This window comes from Amblyomma mixtum, chromosome 5, assembly GCF_055824585.1.
Source record: "Amblyomma mixtum isolate Tamu chromosome 5, ASM5582458v1, whole genome shotgun sequence".
Taxonomy (NCBI): Eukaryota; Metazoa; Arthropoda; class Arachnida; order Ixodida; family Ixodidae; genus Amblyomma; species Amblyomma mixtum.
The window spans coordinates 9647140-9671622 of record NC_143016.1 but is presented as its reverse complement, the minus strand read 5'-3'; the positions used below and the strand labels follow the sequence as shown (position 1 = coordinate 9671622).

General features: G+C 47.5%; 1 protein-coding gene across 1 annotated transcript in view; it reads right to left on the bottom strand.

Annotated features, from left to right (window-relative positions):
* Positions 1-3995: 3995 nt before the first annotated feature.
* Positions 3996-24483, bottom strand: part of LOC149341297 (uncharacterized) — a 156081-nt gene continuing 135593 nt past the window's right edge. The window contains exon 2 of the mRNA XM_089543328.1: positions 3996-11610. Within this exon, the coding sequence (XP_089399454.1) occupies positions 6610-11424 (4815 nt within the window). The 5' untranslated portion in view covers positions 11425-11610 and the 3' untranslated portion in view covers positions 3996-6609. The remainder of the gene's footprint in view (positions 11611-24483) is intronic.

Sequence of the window (24483 nt, the reverse complement as noted above, 5' to 3'; positions counted from 1 at the left end):
AGCTAAGAGTAAAATACTATATGAAGAACGCCTGAGGAAATTGGACGATAACAGATGGGCAGCTAAGGTATTTAAATATTTATACAGAAAGAACGTTGACTCACAGTGGCGGAAAAGAACTAGAAAACTAACCAGTAAGTATGCCGGTCATGAGGACGGAGAAAGAAAGAGCATTAAACGACAGGTTAAAAACGCGGAAGTTAAACATTGGATGAATTCAATGGAAAAGAAACATAGTGTAGAACTACAGTCAATCCCGGATATATAGAACCCGGATATATCGAATTATTGCCTATATCGAACAGATGTAGAATCCCCTTGGGAATCTCATGCAAAAGTATAGGAAATTTGTTTACGTTTATCGAACTCCTGTGCACCCTAGATTTGATATATCGAACTCCGTGCCATGCCGAGCCCCTGCAAGTGCGCTTCTCCCAGTATGCGCCACCCTGGAATTGGGCTTCTTCCACTAGCGCGCGCTCCTGCAAATGGGCTTATCCTAATAAGAGTTCACGCGGCGCTGGCCTTGGACAGCTGCGCTCTTAGTCACTGATGGGAACTTTGTGGGGGGTGTGAAAGGAAATGGGAATGGCCATAAGGAGCTGGGAAGAGGGAAACCCTGCTGGCCGCAGGCCCGCAGACACCTAATTTCTGATGCTCACATCGTGGCTGACATCATCGATACCGAGGAAGCGGACCCGAGCAGTGACGAAGATTGTGCGAAGAGGCCCAGCCGCTATGCACTGCGGCTGAACTTGCATCCGCATTCAGCGTCATTCGTCGCTGTTGTGGCGCAATGGAGGGCACTGGACTTTCTCATTTGGATACTATCAACAAGCTTGAGGACAGCTTAATGAACTGCATGGTGCAGAGGAAGAGGCAAGCAAAGCTCACTGACTTTTTTCTTGCGAAATAAAGCGCGCTGATCGTGGAGTTGTGCTTTCGTTTTTGTGGACTTGAGAGGAGTAAATCGGTAAGTTCCCACTTGCTACGATCCCGAGAAATTGTCCGAGATTTGCGCAGTTTTAAAATAAGCGTCTAATAGGCATATTTTATATTTCGAATTATTGATATATCGAACTTTTTCGCGATCCCCTTCGAGTTCGATATATCCGGGATCGACTGTATATCGATTCTGGAAAAGGCAGATCAGGAAAGAATTTTTCTATGATAACTCAAAAGGCAGTGCCCTACTTTTTGAAGCTAGATCAGGGAGTCTTGGAACGCGCAGCTACAAAAAGAAATCTAACGAAGAAGATGACACATATGCAGTGTGTGGTAGATCTGTGGAAACAATTGAACACCTCATAATCAAATGTGATGGTATCCATCCGGATGTCGATGCAGGCACAGTCACTCTTTCTGAGGCCCTAGGGTTTAAAGATAACAATGGTCATGTAAATAAATCTGCAGTGGAAGTCAGCAAAAAGCGATTGGAGGATTGGTGGCTGAAAAGCAGAGATGTGGCATAAGGTTAGAATTGTAGGAAACCGTAGGCAAAGGTGATGGAGAATCTTAATGAGAATTGCCAACACAGTAAACAAAAAAAAATAATAAAGAAAAGCTGAGCATGGTGGCATTTGTCACCACCCCGTTTCAAAGGGGGCGCTCCTATCCATCCATCCATCCATCCATCCATAACAAAGTAACGCTTCAATACCAGGCACAACAAGGGGGTTAATGGAGCGGACATAAGGCGTTAATTACAAAGGAAAAACGGCTCAAGGAAGAGAGCAGAAAACGCCTTCCGGGACTCCAGAGAGAAAGGCCCTTGTTAGCGCAATTAAAATTTGGATAATTTTTATTCTTGAAGCAGGAGGAAATATTTTTTATATATATTTAGTAATGCTGACGCGAGTGCCAACGAAATTACCGCAGATTTCTCGACAGGTGACCACCCAAACAGAGACGCTTTCCTTGTTTTTGCTATTCTCGTTTGAAAACAGCTACACTTTTGACCTCAAACTGACAAACAAAGGCCCTAAAAGCAGCAAATTTTATTTATATATTTTTTTTATTTCAACAACCAAGGAAGTGCAAGGCTGTGGAGGAACGAGGGAAAAAAAACTGCTGGGAGGCTGCTTGACTGGCTCCAAGTTCCGTTACAACAGCTGCAGCAGGGTGGAGAGAAAATTGTGAACAAAATCTAAATAAAAAGAGAACACACAAGAGCTAAACTTGAAAAACACTTTAAAACTTCAGTGCGGAAAGCATGAAGGTACAAGTACACTAATACGTGGTCATAAGCGCGAAAATGCCTGATTCAAATTTCTTGCGGATTAAGTGAGCACATCAAAACTACATTTGGTAAGACCATATAGTAGTTTTGGTAGCCAGTTACGTAACATTTACTGACCATAACTAGTACGCTTGTGAGGAGCACACAAAGTCCCCTGGAGCTCGAGTTGCGTGGGGCTGCACGTTTTGTGGTATTTTCAGATGTTTTGAGAGATATAACGTTCAAATCACTACAGATTGCTGTACAAAGTTCAAACCAAAGCGAGAAACTAGGCTTATCATGCTTCTCCAAGCGGCCAACTGAAACTAATGAATTAAAGAGTTAACTGCGCGAAAGGGTTAGGACACCAGGGAGGCACATTCACGACACTTAGAGGCCCTTTCGCGCCGTTAACTTTTTAATTCAGAAATGAACCAACTAGCCCGGCAAATCCTTTTCCAACTGAAAGTTCGCACTGGTAGGCAACGCACCGTTCCCAGAGTGTCCCGACTAAGCGCAAAAATAATGGGGCCCGAAAAGATGCCGCCATCTTGTAATTCGCTGTTCATTCGACTATGCTCGGGAAGAACACGCACATTCATCTTGATGAACTGAGCTCATTTTAATGACAGGCGCACTAAAATTTGTATGCTCGTAGCGGCAAGGGTCAAAAGATCGAGGAGTGATAGCTCGCTCTTCGTGTGCGCTTCGCCATTTTACTCGGCTGGAACGCGCGGCCAAGAGTTCCATCAGAACCTCTCGCTCAGCGTCCTAATGTGCTATGGAGAGTTTAAAAAACCCGTACGTGCTTAAGTACTGCGCCAGGGATTCTTTTCGAAACGACGGCCCCACGAGTGTAACCAATCCACAAGCATAAATTTAGCCACGGATAGCACGTTTACGAAAGCCCGTCATCTCATTTCAAAACACTCAAAACACTTCTAAAGAGAACGCGACCGTTGCTCTTTACGCAACGTGCAGACCAGCTAGCGAGCAGTCACATGCCAAAAATAACGACAAAATCATGCAAATATAGTGCTCAGTAAAAATTGATTCTCTGGCTTTTTCTAGCTATGTTAACGTTTGTCCAGGAGCAAAAGACACATCAAATGGCGAGGAATATACATTTAAAAATCCTTTACCCAAAAAAAAGAACGGGCTGCCACCATTTTGAAGCGAATGGCGATGTAGCATAGCCTCCGGGATCGGCTGAAAAATTAGTGTCAAAGCACGCATTTTACTACCGCAATCAACCGTTGGTGGCGATACATGTATTTCATTTTTGGTCTGCTCTAAGCTATGAAAGCTCCATTTTCTGTTAGAGTGGTCTTATTGTTATTATAATGCGGAACCCCATCGATAGAGGTCTACTTGAATTTGTCCGCAAAGCCCCTTTAAAGAAAACGTCTGAACACCCTCATCGTGAAGGCGCTCAAAGGGCTGTTGTTTCGTAAACGTCAATTTCTGCTCTATTTATTTCGACATAACTTTCCCACTAGTGCCGCTTTCCATGAAATCGACTCCACGATGCGGCTTTCGCTTCCGGTACCATTAAAGAGCACTTCTTACCAGGCACCCCACATTCTTTGTGACTTCCCTACCTACAGCGCCGAAAGGCAGTCTCTCAGCTGTGGGCTGGACCGCCTAGATCCACGTCCACTGACGGAAATGAAGATTCTCGGCCACTGGCCGCGGCGATCGTCGGCGGTGAAGGCCTCCGAGGCACTGCTCCGCTTCTTGCGAACTTCTGGCCTGCACGATAGGCTGTGACTTCAAGAACACCGACTTTTTAGAGTGACTTCAACTTTCTGCTACTCTCTTTTCTCTTTCATTTTTTATCCGCTCACCACCTTCCCCCCGTGTAGGGTAGCAAACCGATTATTCTTCCGGTTAACCTCCCTGCCTTTCCTCTTCTAGCTCCTCCTCCTCTTACCAGGCACCGAACCTAACCTATAGACCAGAATACGACACTATCACACCGAGACTGGTTCACGCATACTCTCAAACCCAGGGACCAGGCGCCATTTTCTGCAGGACGGCCAAAGCACTACGAAGTGCCTCTGAGCCACGCACAACAAGTGAGCTTTGTAACCTTTCAGAGTGCTTAAGCATGTCCGTGCCAACTTCCTTGAAGTAAAAGAAGTGAGTTCGGCACAACTGCGTTGTCTACGCATGCATTAACAGTTTTAAAACAGACGCAGTTCGTTATAGGCTACAGAAGGAGCGCTCCCCAGTGCTGCCATAGTGCATTACTTGAGGCGTCGCCTCAAGATTACGAAGATACCAAAATCCAAAGATACCAATATACCAATACCAATACCAAAGTTACCAAGATACCAATACCAAAGTTTTCACGTTATCCCAGCTCACTAGTGAGTACAAACGAAAAAAAAAGACTGCTGCATTTATTTGCTTCCTCGCCCGATTATTCTGCGTAATTTTGCTGGACTGGCGCCTTCGTTTCCTTTTCTCTCGCCATGCTGGAATCATTCTGTGACGTCACCGCAAAGCTTGGTTATGGTTGATTTCGTTTATGAAGCTAAACGTTCCAAAGCGGCTTAGGCTATGAAGGACGCCGTAGTGAAGTGCTCCAGATTAAATTAATTTCGACTACGTGAGGTTCGTTACCTCGTTCGTTACCTACGTGAGGTTCGTTAAGTAGTGAAAGGGAGCCTAAGTGCCAAGGAAGCAATGCCACGTTGCTTTTCGTGATTACTGATGTTAAGACTTATTTTAAGCTCTTGTTATGCTTTGTTCGTGCTGTGGTTGATAGTAAAATAATTTTAGCGACATCAAAAACGGTGCACTTCAAGAGGCACCAGCGCAGTATCTTATTGTCAAGGTCAGTGACAAAATACGTCCGCTTGAGTATGATCATCCATGCCCATGCACTATATAAACATAAAAAAAAAATTCGAAAGAAGGCTATGCATCTAGTGCCCGCATTGCAAGGCACAGACAATACCAGTGAATGTTGCAGGGCGAAACAGAACAACAGTCCTCGCGACGAGTAACAAACAGAAATCGCAAGTGTAAGACATAGACCCCTTCCCTATCTAGTTGAGAGGTGTGCTTCGCTTTTAACATGGATTTATTAACACCTCTAAGTCCTCCTTCTCAAGTGGTTAAAGCTTGGCTGTCAGTCGCGTTGACCTCACATAACCGGATGTACTTTTCTCAGAAAATTAGGAGCTCCCAGTGTTGCGAAGAAGTCACTCCGAGTCCGATCGCGAATGCATGGCGTTTCAATGAATGCAAAGATGTTTCAGAAAAAATTATTTTGTCTGCATAATGGCGCTAGTGACACCAGAACAGAAGCGAACCATACCAGACAGCAAATAATCTAACATAAGTGAGCTCGCTTACTTTTGAATCTTCGCTCTTTAATGCAGTTAGGTGCATTTTTTATTGGGCATGTAGCTGGCCATTCATCACTGCCGTATTTATTGTTTACAATTTTGAAAACGGGGTTAAGCTCGGTGAAGTGACGCAACGCATTCTGGGCATCACTTGCATCATTTAAAACCAACGCTGGGGTGGACAACGTGAGGGACAAGCCACAAGCAGTCGCCACGCGACGGCGTACGCGCCCGTGACCTTTTCTGTCCAACCCGTGCTTTGGCATAAACACGGTGCAGCGACGCAAACCACCACTTCACCCCAAAGTCCTGTTCGTTTCACAGAGTGTTCGAAGACCAACAGCTTGTTTTTCATTCTTCAATCTTGCATTTCTTTTAAATCCTTCAATAAAACATTCTTGAATCGCATCCTCATTCCGAAATTAACTACGCGTATTGATGCGGCGGAAGAGAGTGCTCCTTCCTTTGTTGCCATTCATTTACAACTTTCACTACTAGGCCCTGAGCAGGAAATGTAAAGAGTCGTTTGCTTTATTGAATGCATCTTGGGCTCAAGGAGAAGTAAATAACATGAAAACAGATTCTAAAGAAATCATTGTCTTTAGTTTCATTCAGTATCATCAATACTATTAATGTGAAATCATTAACGTTCCGTAGAATATTTCGAATGCAAAGGCAAAATTTACACGAAAGTTATTTTCGCCTCTGCTGCGTAAATCAAGAATAAACCACCTGTGCAGAAAATATAGCGCCGACCTCAATCAAATTGTGTACCGTCCTTGTGAAGGAAACGAAATGGCAGGCCGTGCAAAAGATCTGAACTCTGCTCACTTGCTTTCACCGCTGTAACTGTGCTCTCACGACCAGAAACTGAAACGTATGACATAGAAACAGAGTTCAAACGTCGTGGATATACTACTCATTTGTCTGGAACTCCTTATTATCAAAGCTATTCTTCGTTATGTATTACACGTCAAAATTAACCAAACAATTCTCTAAACAAAGCCCGGCCCCATCAGGATGACAATCGCGCTACTCTGGCTGACTCTTCAACCACTGTTCGACGGAGACGACAGTACAGGCCGGCACAAAGCTGAAGCGCACCATGTTGGAATGCGGTGCACACCCGAACACCTCTGGGAACTCGACTACATTACGAAGTGGCACGTTCACCCTGTAGCGCGCCGGCAGCCGTTGTCCGCGGTGCTCCTGGTACACCCTGTCCGCCGCTTCGCAGTTGTCTAGCGCGTAGTACACAAAGAACAATTGGTCCACGCTCAGGGCCGGAAGCTGGGCGAACCGGAAGTCCAAGTTCCAGGTCCGTCGGATCTGCAGGAGCTCCTGGAACGCCCTGAAGGCCAACTGCACGGCCACCGTCTGCTGAAGGACAGCCCCACGTGCTGCCATTGAGTCTGGAGCAATAGGCTGGCGTAGGGCTAACGGCAGCTGCCGCAGCTCCCACTCGAAGCAGTTCAGCAGTTCCTCAAAACGACGCACGGGGTCGTCGCCGTAGCGCAGTGAGGCTGGTACCGTGTCTCTGCGCAGCGCGGCCTCCACGAGGGCGCGGTAGAAGCGTACAGCAAAACGCGAGAAGTGCAGCGAGAAGTGGCTCGTATTGGCCGGCACGGAGGCGTTGAACAGCGCTGCAGGAATGTGAACCCGTCGCCCCGCAATGTCGTGCGTCGCAAATGTCAGGAGCTGGGAGGGCACGACGCTTCCACCGCCGACTCGCAGAGTTCTCTGTTGGCGATCTCTGGACACCGACACGAAGAACTTGATCGAGTTTTCCTTCGTAAATGACGCCGAAGACGAGGGGCATGGCGCATCGTCGCCGCTAGGGGACGTGGTGTACTCTTTTAGCAAGTACCGGGTCAAGATCACAGCCATGTCGTCCATCCAGGTGAGGTGCTCGATGCTCCGTCCGAAGCTTCCAACTAGTTGCGAGAGCTTGTCAGCGACGAGAGCCCCGGAGCTAGGTAGGTGCAACATTCTCGCGAAGCATCCAGGGAGCACTCGTTCCACCGCGACAAGACAAAGGCGGCTCGTGTTGGACACGTCGGGTAGTGTCCTGCCCAGGAAACTCTTGCTAAACAGCTGCCGTAGAAGGCGGTGTCGGTCCAAAAAGAACGGCGCCAGAGTGATGAAAGCCTGAAATCCCAGATAGTTCATGACGGCACGGGGTGGCAGCTCCCGCAGCGCAGTGACTAAATGGCCCTGAAGGTAGTCCGCCGATTTCAGCACAATCTTTGTTTCTGGTCGGAGTGAAGAATCGTTTTGGAACGTGGCTCTGAGCAGCTCCGCAATGCCAGAGTGGAGATCGGTAAGCCTTATGACGTCAAAGCCACGCATGCCAATTTCTGAATCGGCAGGCTCGAGGGGACTCGAGCCGAGGCGAGTAATGACTAGCATGATCTCGTCAATAAGTTGACTCGATGCTTGCGACACGGCTGCCATGGTTTCCGCGAGGGCGTCTCGAAACATGTTAAAGACACCGGGCCGGGTAGCATCGTTGCATGAAAACAAAAATTTTGGCTTTCCCAAACCTATGGTGAACCTGGCGGGTTCGTCCGCGTCAATGGCAGCGAACATGTCCACAAGCGCTTTCGAACCGATGTCTTTAATTAGTTCACCGGCAAAGAACCAGGCCTCCTTCGGGGATGCAAGTGCGTCTGTGGGCCAGCGGCCGATCTTCCACCGCCGAAAGAGCTCGGCCATGGCGGCCAGAGCTCTGCCCGATTGTGCGCGATCTGTGCATGCGTCGTAGAGCGCAAGAGCCACGCTCACATCCTGCCGCTTTTTAGAGACAAGGCCAGCTTCAAGGGTAGTGATGAGGTCGTCCTGGATTATTGTGTCGCTGGAAACAGCAGTCCCGGTTTCAGGGCTCGCCAAGCTTTGACTGCGCACCCAATTGTCGCACACGTGCTGGTAGAAGTCGTCGCATGGCCCCGTCGTGCCGCTAAGGAGAGATTTCAGCCGGTCGGCTTCTCTGTCACAGAATATCGTTGTGCAGTAGTAGACGCCGCCTGGTGGCCGCACAGTTGTTACGTTTGGTGGGATAGGCGGCCATAAATCAACGAAAAATATTAATGCGACGGCTAAGAGAAAGATCGCTGCGGCCAATGGCAGGGCTACCTTCCAGAAGACCGGCACTTGCGACGGATACATTGACCATCCTGTCTTGCCTTTAACCGACAGAACTGGCATCTCGGCTCCCGAAGCTCCAACATGCAAGAATTCGTCAAGAGGCTGTTCGACGTGCTGGTGCTCAGGATTTTTGCAATGACGCAGCGTGGCGCTTTTCTGCGAATGTTGCAGCAAGACAGCCGCGAGATGACCTGGGCTGTGTCGTGGATTCTTGCAGGCTAGGCAGTAGTCGCTTGCCCTAGCTTTGTTATCTGCTTTATGCATGGGATTTTTACAGAAACGCATCGCCCCTGCGATGAACGGGTCGCAGTCTATCCCGCCCCCTAGCGGCTTTTCCTCTACCATGGTAGCCTGCGTGGCCACTGTTCGCCTCGTCACAGCACTTATGCTGAAGCTTTGCAGTCGTGGCGTCCCATTTTGTGCTGCCGTAATCCCGGGTCCATAATCACCAACCGAATGAGCGGGGGAGACCTTTTGCTGGTGTCGCTGTCCCGTCAGACAATCCTTCGCAGCGACCTTTCCAAGAGCTTCTTTCTTCTGGGAAGGTATTTGTCCACCTTCAGCTGTCGCAACACTGCGGTTTGCTCCCGACATGAAGCCGTCGGTTCCGCTTACAGCCGTTGACGGTGGTTTCTTGTCAGCGTCCGCTTCTTTCGAAATACCTCTGACGCCAGCTGAAATATTCGCAACCAGGGGTTCGCTGGCCCTTTCCTGACATTTTGGTGGTTTCTTATCGGAGGTGGAGGATTCTAGTGCTGCGCTCGGAGGTTGCGGTTTGACTCCACAAACCGGCTTAAGTCCTGCGTTGTAGTGTGCACCCTGGCTAGGCTCGCTGCGTGACTTGGTCTTATCGTCGATGATGGTTTCTTTCTTCAGCTGGCCGACCATACTGTCGGAACAAGGTTTCCTTTTATTATGCGCCACTTCAATGGTGGCCGCCGCATGACTTTCTTTCACGGCATTCAGTAGACACTTTTCAGGCGACCCGACTCGGCTGACCGTTGTGCTGCCTTTTCCGCTGTGTTCCTTCCCCGCCAGGTCCTTAGGAGGCTCATTTGGTGAGTTTTCAAGCACCGGCGTGGTCCCGGGGCGAAGATTTTCAGTATCGGCACTTTTTGAAGACACGCTAGATCTGCGTGTTGTACCGGGCTTCGCGATCGTAGGGGCTTCCGAAACCAGCCCTTTAATGGCGCGGGAATCGCTTGCAGTAGCAGTGTTAATTTTCTGTACAGCTCTTTTCTCGTTGGCAACCTCCCTTGTGACTGAAGCAGGTAAAATCTGAGGGCATGCAGGTTTCTTTCCTGCAAGTGCGTCATGTTCCACATACATCATGGTTGTAGGTATTATTGGCATAGACAATAGTCGCCTCCTGAAAGAATCCTGAAAGAGGCCTGAGCGCAGTGGGCACGTTTCGGTCACTCCATGTTGTTCTAGCAGAGTTCTGGGAAACAGGGGGTCCTTACTGTTCCAGGGTCCAACCGCCCTCCCTTGCGCTCCATACTCTCCGTAAGCCGGACAACTAAGCACTCTCTTCGCTGAGCGTGTCATAGCTACGTAGTCTGACCCACAGCTCCTCATCCTCTGAATAGCTTCTAAAATGCGACTCTGAGAGGAGTACTTTTCTGCAAGTACGAGCGGTGCTTCAGGACTGCATCTTCTGCAGAATAGTGGCTCTGGAAGTAAACCTCCTTGTTCTCCATTCGCGCTTATATTTTCCCTCAATTCTGCTGGTAAATGTGCCGAACTAGACCAACATGGCGCGTAAGGCCCCGGTGGACGGAAGCGCGCCTCGGTCGGCCACTGAGAAGAGGCGGTGGCTGTAGCTGTCCTCGAGGCGGCCGCCTTGGGTGCGTTCAAGGCATTTTCGTTGGGTTCAGCGCAGCCTGCCAGCTCGTTAGTGACAGTGTCGCGTACGCCAGTGTTTCGAGTGAAGAGTGGAGGCTTTCCTGCTATTCTCGCCCCACTAGTCTGTGTACCAGCGTCTCTGGTGGTCTTCAGTATTTCACCCAAAACCTCCAGGCTTGGGCCGGTCTGGCCACTAAATGTCGCGAGCCGGTTCACAGAGGCGGTCAGAGGTGCGGCTTCAGCTCCCGAAGGACACTGGTGGGAAGTTTGTCCGCTTTTTTGGAATGATGTACCCAAGGCGTGTGCAGCCGAGAGATCAAAAGGATTGGCGACCATGTGCGCTGTTGTGCTGTCTAAACACGACGAAGGCTCATGACGTTCGCCGCGGGCTTTGCTGCACCAGGAAGGACTGCGACCCTCAGGAGGAGACATGGGTGTTGCCGCAGGGCCTGCCGGCTGGGCATCTGGGTACAAGAGCGTCGAAATGTGCTTTATACCGCTTGATGGCGAACCCACAGATTCGAATCGCATGTCGCCGAAATCATTCACGGTGTCATCGGGGACTCTGGGACATCGATATGGTGCGTCATGAAAGCTTGTTTCGGCTTCGTGCACAATCAAAGGTCTACAGTCCTGCGAGGTTTCGATCCTTAACTTTCCAGGATTCTCAGCTGGCACACGTGTAGGCATTGCTTTCCTCTTGAGTGGTTTGTCTTCGTCACGGAGAAGCGTGGTGCTCGAGTAGGTCTTTCTATCATATAACACGTCGTGTGAGGGGCCCAGCGGAGGGAACAAGACCGCAGCTATGTTTCTCAACACGGTGGCGAAAGTGTGCGTGGCACGGAGACGCTGACTCATGTGGCGTCGTTCGCGCGGGAGATCTTCGCACCGCCGGACTGGCTGGGAGAAAGCGGGGAACAGCTGCACAGAGACTTGGCCATCGTGGGTGCTCTCCGGTTGTTTTTGCGCTTCGTCAGGACTGCGCACCGCCGCCTGCTGAAGGGCGGCTTCCTCCGCATCACCGGCATGGTAACCAGGATCATCCTATGGAATGAAAAACACGTTTTTGCACTTTTCTTCTGAGGTAAGATCATTGAGTTCTCATTACGCACAGCATTTACTGAGATTGAACCAAGCATATCCGTTAAAGTTTCCTTCACTTTGAAATCCGTGCTATAACTATAAAGGCTATAACACTAATAATTCATCAGGTCGTACGGATTATGAATCACAGCTTAGCACTCTTCAGCTTAAAATAGAGCTATTAAACTTGAAAATTTTTTCTCCCGTACTCGTTCGAAGTGAGTTTTCATCGTAGAAGTAAAAACTTTTCAAATAAAAGTACATTTTTAGGTGGCAGCGGTACCAGCGAACGCGTAATCACTAGCATAATTTCAAGCGACAAACAAACTGGTTTTTAAAATGGCCTACGGGATGCCAGCAGAGACTTATGAAATGACTGTTAGCGTGTCTTAGTAAATAGAGGCGCTCCAATGCACATATCAGTGTATCGTCTTTGCCGTTAGAACTCTGTTATCTCATTAGCACAGAATGACCAACTTTGGTAAGTAGTAAGTAGTAAGTGGTAAGTAGTAAGTAGTTCAGTGTACCTTTAACATCAGAATATGAGATAAAAGTAACTAATGGCAGTAGTCAATCTGCGGTTTTAATGTTCCATGAAGAAATCGGCGGCAGAGACAGCAACCGCGCCCTAAAAAAGCAATAAATGGATTAAAACCACGTGATGAGTTTAAACCAAAGTTGCCCGAAACTAATCTATAGCTTATGACTTTCTTCTCCAGCAACTAGCATGCAGATTCGCAACATTAGACTCCATATAGCACCATAACTACCTGCCAGTTGCGCAGGCAACCAGGGTATTTTTATTTACACATAAACCGAAAACTTTCAGCTCAGTCCGCGTTGCTTTGCTCTATGAAGTGAGCTTCACTACGAATTATAAGCGAAATTGCTTGTTTTGATGATGGTAGAACACGTCGTTGGAATTCTTGCCGTCTAAGAACATCACAGCCTTAGTTTAGTTTTCTTCATAGTTGTGCGCCTATTGCGATGTCCACATGAGGACAGGCTCTGCTGCTGCCATGGCAGCGCGCTGTAACAAAATAATACAACACAGGCGTTCTGAAGAGGAAAAAGGTTTAACTCGTCCAAAACATCACTTTCCCAAAGCCCATCTCATGATTGTTGCCTAGAGAACATGCATGCAGCAGAACATTCAGACGCCAAACGCGGTCCAGACCGTTCGAGATAGAACATTAAAACACCGATCCCGCCAAAACAACCCTGCCTTAGCTGTCACGAAAGCAGTAGCAAAAAGATGTAAGTGAAGAGACACATAGGTTCTGGCCGCGGTAACTGACGCAAACAGCCTTAGACGCGAAGGCCCTGCCGCTCGAACCGCGGTTATTCGCGTAAACTGGTTTAAACTCCAGAACCCTGCGGTCCAAGCCACCAACGTAGAAGTGAGGCGATGTACAAACAAGACAAAGCAGCAATCAATACCGAGGATTCAATCAAGGCATTCACCAAACAATTTCTGGGAAACGCGTTCAGCTACAACTGCACGGTATGCGACCGGTAAGGGTTCAAAAACGATGTCACTGCCGTGGCTCTGCCCTCGGAGCCGATACTCTCGCTGGAGTCTTCCGACAGCGACCTCTCGACGTTTCAGTTATGCTAACGCTGGGCCATTCCCGTGGAAACACCTCTAACCATCCTGCCAATTTCATCTTCACAACTACTGTCGAACAGACTGATCTGTGGCGTATTCAAGCGTCGTAGTACGCTCCATCTAGGCCATATGCAAACATCTGCATGTGGACGCAGTCGGAGAAGCGATAGAAGCAGCTGCCGCGGCGGGCACGCTACAGGCGGTTTTCGAGGGAGGCTCGAGATATGCGAGAGGGCTGGTAAACTCACCGAGGTAACCGCGGCTAAAGAGGCCCGCCGCGATGCCTTCACCTCGTCACGAGTGGAAGCAGATGTGGAAGGCGGCAGCCGAGGCCGAAGTGAATCCATCTTGCTGGTGGTATTGAGCTCACACTCGGTGTCACCCAGATATCCGCGCTGGGAGATCGGCACGATACCGGGAATGGAAGGACAGTTGACCGAAAGGAACTGATCCGGCAAAGACTAGCACGAATCGGGAAGGAAGCGCGTTCGGCTCGTGCGCGAGGCCATACGTAGACTTCATCTTCCAGCGCAATGTGCTTTTCTTTTGTTTCTTTTTCCTACATCATATTTGCTTAGATCTGCTTTCGATGTTTTTTTTTTTGTATTTTTGATTTAACATCCATGCACTACTTAAGCTGCGGAATTTTCTGTAGAGGCGCCAGTTTTTAGGGATGGTGTACGGCACGCATTGCTGCCTACAATAATAACTACTCACATCTATAATTCGTGCTGTGATGTATGGCATCCCAACTACCGATAATTCTAGTCTTTTTTTTTTTTTTGGTGCTCGTGTTTTCTTTGTTAACCCCGTTACTTAGAGAAAATAGTATTCTGAAGCACGTTTGGGCCAATGAATTTTGTCTGCCATACGCCCACATTGTATCCGCGTGACGTTTCTTTTTGTTCCGTGTGCGGGTAATATAAGGTGAACACGGTCGTGATTTCTATTGGCCAAGTGTTCTTAACGACTTGACGAATGGTGCCTTTCCTTTAGGAAATACGAAAGATGTTAAATCTGTTAATCTACTTTACGCCGCCGCGGTGGCTCAGTGGTTACGGTGATCGGCTGCTGACCCGAAAGACGCGGGTTCGATCCCGTCCGCGGCGGTTGAATTTCTTTGGAGGAGAAATTCTAGAGGCCCGTGTACTGTGCCATGTCAGTGCACATTAAAGAACCCCAGGTGGTCGAAATTTCCGGAGCCTTTCACTACGGCGTCTCTCATAGCCTGAGTCACTTTGGGATGTTAAACCCCATAAACCAACCTAGTCTACTTTATATTGTTAATTATTTATATTTTCTTTCGTTTCTTTTCGTATGTCTATCTTTAATTTACTGATTTTTTTGTTTATCGTGCAAACTGATGTAATTGGTGTGCACCGAAATGGCGCATCCCATGCTGCCCCGCACAGCATCAAAAGCCCTTTGCTCATTCGTGCAAACGCAGATATTAATTTGCGAATCTATAAACAAAAAAAAAATGCCACCACCGTCTGGAAGACATTGAAGTAAAGAGCGTTAGCTGTTCGGTAGCGCCATCTATCGTCCATGTGATGTATTGCCACGTGATTAGGCTACTTTTCCATACCGTACGGTGAGCGGGCGCCTACCGCCTTGAGGTCGGATATTTTTGACCAATTTGGGCCCAAAAAGTTTTTCGACTCTTTCGAGGGTCAGTTTTCGTTACCTCAAGGCGGTAGGTGCCCGGTCGCCATAAGGTATGAAATTGTGAGCTGCCGAGTGCTGACGACATGGCCGCCATGTTAAGCCTAACCATAAGTAAATACTGATCTAATTAGACAATACTGGTATCTAACATGTCCTACTCATCGAGCCCATTACGAATATTCATTAGTTAGATCATAACATTATCTGTCAGTTAATTGTAAGCAATTAAATATAAGCATAACCATAACTAAATATTAACTTCATTAGTTAATTTTGGTGTCTAACCTGTTCTACTCATACAGAAGATTCCAAATATCTAATTCGTTTTATGATGCCTCATTAATTACTGAGGTAAACATAGTCATGTTACTAGTTAATTATGACGTCACAAAATCAGTGAGGTGACCAATTACCAATTCGATATACTAATGACGTTTCCAATCAATCATCAATTGGGTTCCTATATCGATTTACTACGGGGCCGCCATCTTGAATTCAGAAAATTTAACGCCGAAGGGAGGTGGTACCGAGTCAAATGCCATACACAGCCCTTCTCTGCACGGACCAGAATCCGCGTCCGCCCTACGCCCAGGTCCGGTGGAACAGCGCATTTCCGCGGGCCGGTCTATGCCGTGCAGTGCCCGGGCTTTCGAGGTGACCCTAGCCCGTGCAGTGCTCTAGTTCGAACGCCTGCCGCCACGAAGTATGCGTTCTTTCTGGTATCGCGGTTCTGACATCATCACTCTTTAACCGAGTGTTCAGCACGAGCGAGGACGCTTGTGAGCTGATTGTTAGCGCTGTCACAGCAGAAAAACTCTCAGTTTTTTGTTGTTTGCAAACAGGGCGCATTTAAGCCTTTTTAAGTACTGTCTCTGCATCTGTCTGCAAGGGGCTGCTGGATGCACCCGATGAAGTGCAGGAGAAAGCAATTGTGGGGAACTTTGTTTCAAACGTAGATTACCTCTTGTGCATGGTAATTTTCCTAGAATCCAGTTCTTAGAGTTGCACTCAATAATTCTAATCGCTGTTTTCCATTTCAGGAGACGAGTCATTAAAATATTCAATAATGAAGTAAGCTGGTCAGTGAGTGAGTTAATCGAGTGAGTTAGAGTGTGTAGGTCATGTAAAAGAGTGGATATGGATCTGAACGTCGGTCAGCATTAACTTTAAAGCAGTACTTAATGCTGCAAGATTTGTCACTACGGAAACCGATTTTTTTTAGTTCTCGAAAAAGATGCGTATCACGTATTAACTTAGACTCCCTGCAAGTCCACGCAGCAATTGTCAGATATTTTAGAGAAATCCACAATACTCAGGGCAAAAGGTAAAAGATCGATGCCATAAACGGGTGCTGCAAATTTAAAATTCGCACTCGAGGAGGACGTTAATTAAGGAAAGAAAATGTCGCAATGCTTGCGGATGCTTACTTGTTCACGTTTTAGAGAAGTAACACTTCACTGTATATTACTTTTTTTTTACTTTGCACACACCCATTATTATTTTGCCACTTGCGTCCGTTTCTCGATTCGGTAAATGTGCAAGATATCGATACTGCGATTCGATTTGTTCTTTTACGGGCATACGTGCATGGGATGGTGGTCCTTAAATTGAGAAAAAAACTGAATTTCAAATGCAAAGATTTCTAAAAGCGGCTTCCTCTGCTGATCTTTCATTAACTGTTGTATTCAAAACATATACTTCCCGATAGATTTTGGCTACAAAGGCCGCTCACGATTTGGCTTTTCACTGTTCAGTTAAAAAGGTATATTATTCTGAAGAAAGCGTTCAGTAGTTCTGCCCTCTTGAGTTATTTTCCTGCTGGCGATAATTTGGATCCTTATATGGGAACGAATGTAAACACCACATGAGCGCCGTCACATCAACACACGCCAGCGTTGAGCGCAAAACGTTGGCTAGAGATTTTTTTTTTTTTTGCACTTCGCTTATTGCAATATCATTGTCACAAAGTCATGCCTGCCTTGTACGTATTTTACTTTTGCAGCAGAGGTAGGCAAGGCGCCTAAGTTTTTCACGAAAGGGTCACAATGCGGTGGCGATGATTCTGCACCCCTCGCTGGGGCAGTGGACCGCTCGCGACGCTGGAGGGTCAAGGTTACTCCGCCCCCTCCCCAGAGTTATCGCCGGGAAGCGGGCGCGTGCACGAACTAGGGACGGGAAGCGGCCGGTTGAATGCCCCAGCACCATTCCCGACCTTCGCAAGCTTCTCGTCAGGACCGTAGCTTTCCCTCGCGTCCCTTCTCAATCTCTTCGTGCTTCTTTACCCCTGTTTTCAACATCTGCAAATCGTTGGCGCACTAGGCCTTGAGGATTCGTTTGTTTTTTGTAGTTGTTGTTTTTGTTTGTCACGAGAACGCGGTGGCGGGAAAACCGCGAGCCGGGCAGTTGGCTTGGAGATTTCGGTGCGTGCGGACGTGTTTGAGGTCAGCCAGGGAAGTGGTCGGCAAGAGAGCTAAGGCGGGTGTGTGACACGTAGAGCGCGGCGACGGCGGCCCCGAAGACGCGTGGCCCAAGTTCGCCCGTATCCGCAACTCCCCATCAACCCCGCGCGCTTCCGCAGCCCGACGCTTCCTGCGACCGGACCTTGCCACCCCGCAGCTAAGCCACCGTTTCTTCCCACTCGCTTTACTCTTTTCTTTGTCCTGTCGCTCTTTCTTGTCCGAACCTTTTGTATAGTACGGCTTTGTTCTTGTAGCCTGGTTGTTGTATAGTTCTCGCCTTTATGTTTTCCTCTTCCTGTTAATAGTGGTTTGTGTTCTCATTCTGTGTTTGTAATTTGCGTCGCGCCTGTGTACGCATGCCACTTCGTTGTGCTTTGTTTTGTAACTTTCGTGCTGTTCTTTGCCCAAGTAAAGGTGCTGGCTTGCTAAAGAAACTTGCCTACGCCTCATGCCTCCGGTCAACGGCTAATCAGGCGTGGCCCCTATCGCCGGTCAGCAGTCGAACCTCATCTCTGGCACGCGGGGTGAAGAAGTTTGTCGCTCCCCCCCCTCCAAATTTACGGAGAGTGCAGTAGTGAGCAGGTTGGCCCGAATAATTATAATTTCGGCGCCAACCAAACATCAAGCCCCCCACGATATCGTGACAGACATACATTCTCCTTTGGCAAATACTTCTTTGTTTTAGACTTCGTGCTAACATTTATACTGCCTTTCAGCCCCTGCTGTTCACTTCTAGCAAAGGACAATTCTCTTAGGAAAGACGGAATGTAACAGTGCTTTTAGAGAGAAAGCTGGTCCAAGTTTCAGTCGCGATACACCCGATCAACTAGGGCTCTTTATTTTCACTCTGAAAATCTGCGCAGCTTTTCCGCCATCTTTACCCGGATCCTTTCTTTGCTGGCTGTCATGCACTCAGAGTTGTCTCCTTGCGTGCAGTTGCTTAAGATTCACTTTTGTGCATTCAGTCCCATTTTCACATTTCAGGCAAACTACGCTATTCTTTCCTCTTGAATGTAAATTGTATAGGCATCAGCTTAAACGCGGAAAAGAAGTGGTTCTTCCGAAACTTGCTACAAAATCCATAAAATCTACAAGCATGCATTCAAGACGCAGTCGAACGAACTGAGGTACATGCCTCCCTGCTTCAACGCTGCAGAACAATATCTCCTTGCCACTCACGTTTACTCATTCACGCTTAAACCACTTGTATTTCAGTGCGTCAGTAATTTTTCTACGTTGTTTGCTGCTTTCAAATTGATCGTCACTCATTCACCATTTGAGCACCACAGAACGCAGTGCACAGCATAACGAAAGGATCCAACGCCAGCAAGTCGATCCTGCATCCTGAGCCCTACCGCGGGTCGGTCGGTTCATTTGGGCCCGCTCCCGTATTGCTTCCTGCTCATAGTTCGTGGCGAGTTCAACCACTTAGGTGCTCGCATCGCCACACGGAGCAGGTGGAAGCAACAGCGCCAAAAAAACAACAAAAAAGATAAGGCGACCCTCTAGGTGCAGCAGTTGTATGTGCCCGTCTCGAATAGAGCAACGGCGATTCGGAAGCGTGTCTTCCTTGCGCTTCCGTATCGTTTATTTAGTGGTGGTCGAAGAGGCTGCCTGAATTATGGATTGGGTCCAATTGGGTCCTCCTAAGGCACCGTACCGATTCGCTAATCGCTTCCATTCGCCCATCACCGTGATGCTGCGTTCCAAGCACCAAGGCCGGCTTACTCCGTTCTCTGGTACCCTTCTCCCACAGCCATCTCCCAGCGGAGACAAGAGCTACCGCTGGACGCTCCATTATTCCCTTCGATTGCGTATTCGTCCTTTGTTCTATCGCTCTGCCCTCTTTTGCGTCGAAGATGCGCTCTTCGGTTGCTTGCCGCCTTTTCCCGTTGTTGTTTGTGATGGTGCTGTGACTGCCTGCCTTTTATGACTGGACTCGGCTCTGTTCCCAGCTGCACACCTACTGTTCACGCTGCTGCCGTTGTAGTTGGCACTGCCTGTGAAAATTTGTCAGAGGCCAAGGAAGCGTGGAACCTACGCACTAAGTGCAGGTAAGGCACACTTTATTTACAGCCCCCAAGTAACTATTGGCCACTGAAGAAGGTTCATATCATCCACAGCACAAACTCATCGCGTGTGCATTAGGGGCTATGAAGACCTGTTGCGATGCCTATTACAAAAACCTCCCAAACCGATCAATAGAGAAGTACTAAGTTAGCGTCTGTTATTGTTAGAAGATTCTTGCGTATTCTTAAAACACTAAAATGTTGCGACTAGTGGCCATGGGCGACTAAGTTTTCCTTCTAGTCAAAAGTTCGCGGTTATTGGCGCTTAGCGATGCAAAGAGGGAAATTTGTGCGGACGCTTGGTCGCTCGGCAGTGAACAAGCAGCGATAATCGTTTTGTACACAGAATTCATCGAAGTCGCTAAAAGAAATAAAACAACGCACCTATGAATGAATATGAAAAATGTTATTATGATGTTTTTACATCGACGAAGTACGCAACGGAGTGAGACCTACAAACTTCCTGACACCGAACACTCTTTAAAAGAAAAGTGCACCTACCACGCGGCCTTCCATCTTTGAGAATGAATTCATCCGCTGGCGATTCGTGTTAACTACGCTTAGACACATTCGAAGGCGATGAATAGTCTGCCAGGAAAGGCAAATAAAACCCACACGTATGACAGTTGGCTCAAAAATTACGAGCCACAGGCGTGCCTAGCCTCGCGCACCTTTATTTACCTTTATTTATAATTTTTCTTCCGGCTATGAAACGTTGTGCAATTAACAACAACGATAACACATACATAACACACCCCGACGAACAGATAGACGCTTAGAAGACTTGACAAAGCATGCCGGGATAATGCCATCAGCCGTAAACAGAGGACCCGCACTCACTGTAACATTACCGCAGGTATTTACAACGCTCTACAAGTCAGAACCCGGTTAGCCGGGCCTTGGATTGACTAAGTGCGTGGCTGGGGGGGTGCAAACCTTTAACGAACGGCGCTATGCCCCGATCTCTCTATTTCTCTATTGCTTCCTCGTTCACCCACGCTCTTTCTCCGGGCTCCTCATAATTTAGTTTTCGGCCACATTAATCATTTCGCCATTTAACTGCGTACATTTCTCTTTTGCCCTTTACTGCTTTTTTGTTCTGGATCTTCAAGGGATTATTCAGAGAGTGAGGGTTTCTTTGTTTAATTAACGCTTTCTACCAATTAATTGCGTTTTCCGCTTCCATCAGCACCTTTATTGCGCTGCGGCGCTCACTAATGCATGTCGTTACTACTTTGTTACTCAGCTGCGTAGGCTATAGCTTTTTTTTTTATTTTGCCAGTTTTTCTTGGCCTTTTTGCCGTCCACAGGCCCTTTCGAAGCCCGGTGGAGCTCGACCCGCAAGTTTTCTAAGGGGACCCCTGGGACGCGAATCTGCCTTATTAAAGGCAAGGTAAGCGTCACTGGAGTTGAAAAGGCTACTCTGAAGCATTTTTCCGTGTGGCGCGTGGTTCTGCAGCTGACGAAAGCTAATGAACACCGACTGCACGTAGAATTTATGCCAATGTGTGATGCAATTAATGTTTGTTGCTGGTATCGAAGTTTGCTTTGAATACATCCGGTACATTTTTTCAAATGTTTTAGTATCCCATAGACAGTTTTCGTAGATGTGAAGAATTACCATTTCATCTTGAGCGGTGTCTTCTACACATACAAATTTATTTCAAAAAGGTACAACATTCCAGAACCTTTTTTTTTTCGAGCTGTTTGCCATTACGATGTATGAGCTGCGATGGTTAAATTACCTTAAGAAATGTCCAGAGTTTCGCACTATTCAGATCAGGTGTTTATCCAAAGACAGTCAAAGTAAGGCATTTTTTTAATGCGTCAAAAATATCTAACTGTTATCTGTAATGTTTTCGAATACTTAGTTAAAACAAACATGCAGTTAAAGCAACATGTCGCATTCTAGGTGATGTTGGTGCTAGGCGGAGAATGCTGAATTCAGACTACTGTCACTAACGCCTGGAGAGAAGTACTATCCGGTAATAGCCATCGAAATTTAAGGCTGCGTACAACGCACCCCCGAGCAAACGATTTGTGTGGCTCCGTTCCTGAAAAAAACGCATGACCGCGAGACTTCACCCGCAATGTGTCGGCGTGCTTCTACCCAGTGCAGCAAACACTATCTTTCTTGTCCCATATGATTTGCAATTCATCCTCGAGAATGACTGATCAAACACAAAATTAGTGCGGATCATCCTCTTCGGTTTTTTCAACGCGTATTTAAAATGGGACCATGATTAGAAGGTTATAACCTTCGTTATCTTTCAGTTTTTTTGCAAAAAGCAATCAAATTAGCTGGTAACTTTCGTAAGAACGCTTCCGGGTCACACACAAAAATAGCACGTGTTTCAAGTCTAAGCGCCAAACGTCAATTTTTTGCACTCGAAGTAGCTCTTAAGCAAACCTCGAAAGCGCGACTCGCCTTTCGGGGCCGTGTTTAGTTGGTTCCAGTTAACTGTAGCAGAAATAAAGCACCCCTGCTAACGACGCGTCAGCAACGTCAGCATCGCCTTGAGTGCCCTGCGCTTACAGCAGCGCTGTCTTCTTAACGACCGACAGCCAAGCGAGAACAGCGTCCCCGCGAAATAACCCTCTGAGCGCAGCGGTGAGCGATAAAAGAAAACAGGACAGCGAGTTAACAAAGTTGAGAAAACATCGGAGGCGCCGCCGCCGTCCGAAGAAAAAAAATAGGATGGCTCGAGACAGAGAAAGCAGCGCGCAGCAGGTTTGAGAATACAGATGACCCCGGAGCGAGTTTATTTTGACAGGGCCTTGCTGCGCGACAACGCGGCCGCCCTGGGGACCTGCGTTTCTGTTTACACCTGCTTCCTTGTTCCCGTTTATATCTCGCGGAAAGTTCTTCGTCTTTTCTCATTCCTGCTCTTTGTCTTCGCCCCTATTGATCTCGAGCACAGCTCGCTGCACAGAGCTGCAACAGAGCAACGCGTTCGCACTAGTTGATGTAGTCACTCCATGAGCGAGCCTGTTGGAGAGATGCCGCCAAAACTCGTTAATCTTCTCTTCTCGGGAGCAGCATCCGGACCAACTGGGTTATTCAGCGAAGATTTTCAAACTTAGCGGTGCCCTATGATTCGTCCACTATTTGTTACGAGTTGTTGATGACATCACGACTCTCTCAATTGCATTCAGAGATCGCGGGAAGCTTCATACCACTACTGGCGCAGTGGTGCAGCGCTAAGAGCTTCGACACTGCTCCGGCAAGTGGCCGTTTCAACCACAGCCACCGGTGGGTCTTCCGTTGCGCAGCGCCATGGTAGGAAGGTGGCAACTGCCCTCCTGTGTTTTTACTTTAAAGACATTTTCACTTTAAAGATGTTTTCAAAGACATTTTACTACCACGTGTCACGGGAGGCAGGTACCTCAAAACCTAGTAAGCACGTTGTCATGTCCCATGGTGGCCAGGTTGTGATGACGTAACAAGGTCATGTGAACTGACTAGACCAATTATTCGGAACAGCAAATTTGGCGGTGCTTTCTGATTAGTTCGTTCGGGGTCACGTGACACTGATGACAACATCTTTCAGTTTACCAATTGAAAAATTTTGAATTTGGCGGTGCTCTTTGAATGGTCAGCTGGGATCACGTTACCCTGAGGACGACATTGGAGTGACGTGACCTTAGTTGATCTACCAGAGAATTTTGTTACGGAGAAAGCAGGAACTGCATGACGTATGCCTAAATGCTATCGCATTAAAATGCTTTCAGCTCCATAACGGCAGAAAACCTCCTTATTCTGAAGCAGCTTTACTAGAAAGTTGCAGGCTTCAAAACTAATCATGACAAGCTCATTATTTCCTAATGCTGCCTCTTAATCTGTTTCTATTGTTGCCATCCTCGATGCGAACTAGAATATGGACAGCGTTAAGACACCTTCTTGTTTAACGCTACTTTGTTTCCTTACATCATCAGCCTATTGGTCTTTTAAAATCATTTGACATCCTGGACTCAGCGACACCGCGAATACTATTCATAATTGTTCAAAAAAATAAAGATATATATTTTGCACTATACTTTTGAAAGTTAAAACTACCCCCCCCCCCCCCCCCCCCCAAAAAAAAAAAATTGAATGGTTGCCTCTCAAAGTTGACACGCCTAAACCTTATTCCCAGCTGAATGCGAGCAGGCTGATTTATGGCCTTGACCAACCGCTCGTGAAATTTCGGAAGTAAACTCAAGACTCTCTGCTGTTCACGCACAGACAGGCTTTCGGACGTCGCTCATTTAGCGGATTTTAGCTCACGTCATATGTCCAGTTGCTTGGGCGCCACAAAGGAACAATGAAAGGCCTGCACCCACCTTCCTACCGTTGCCGACATAATTAATCAAGCACCTTATGAGCGGCATTTTTAATGCCTCAGTCTTAGCTTGAATTTTCGGTGGCTCCTCTCCACGGCGCCGTGATTACTTTTTCCAAGATGAATGTCCACTCCACCGAGTTTCTCCGCAGTTTCTCCGCAATACAATGCAGTGGCATGTACGGAGAAGTACGTAGAAATGAAGTTATGCTGAGAAGTATTTTTTTAAAATATTTGTTTATTTCATTCAGCAAGTAAACTCGTAGAGTAGAGAGTTTGTTCCCCACTCAAAACAAAAATAAAAATATTGAAGAGCACCCGGATGAAGAACGGGTTCTAGATTAAAGTGAGTGAGAATGCAAGAAAGATTGTGGGAGGGGGTACTCACGACCAGAACCTAAATTCCAGAGGGCCGTTGCCTTCATCTCATCTTTTTTCCGTACCTCCTCAGAGTCCTCTCATTTCTCACCCTTCATTTGCCGCTCGACAGCGTAGCCTCATTCATCTCAGGCTTCTAATATTCTCTTTCCGGATTTATGGGCGGCACGCCAGCCGACTCGTGCAAAAATCTACATCTGCGACATCGAGCGATGAAAGCGGCGACTAATATTACTTCTTCAATAAAGGCGGCCAATCTTTTCCAGATCGGTAGTGAAGTTCTACAAGGCCAGGTATCATGATTTTCTAGCGGCCCTACTCAAGACAGG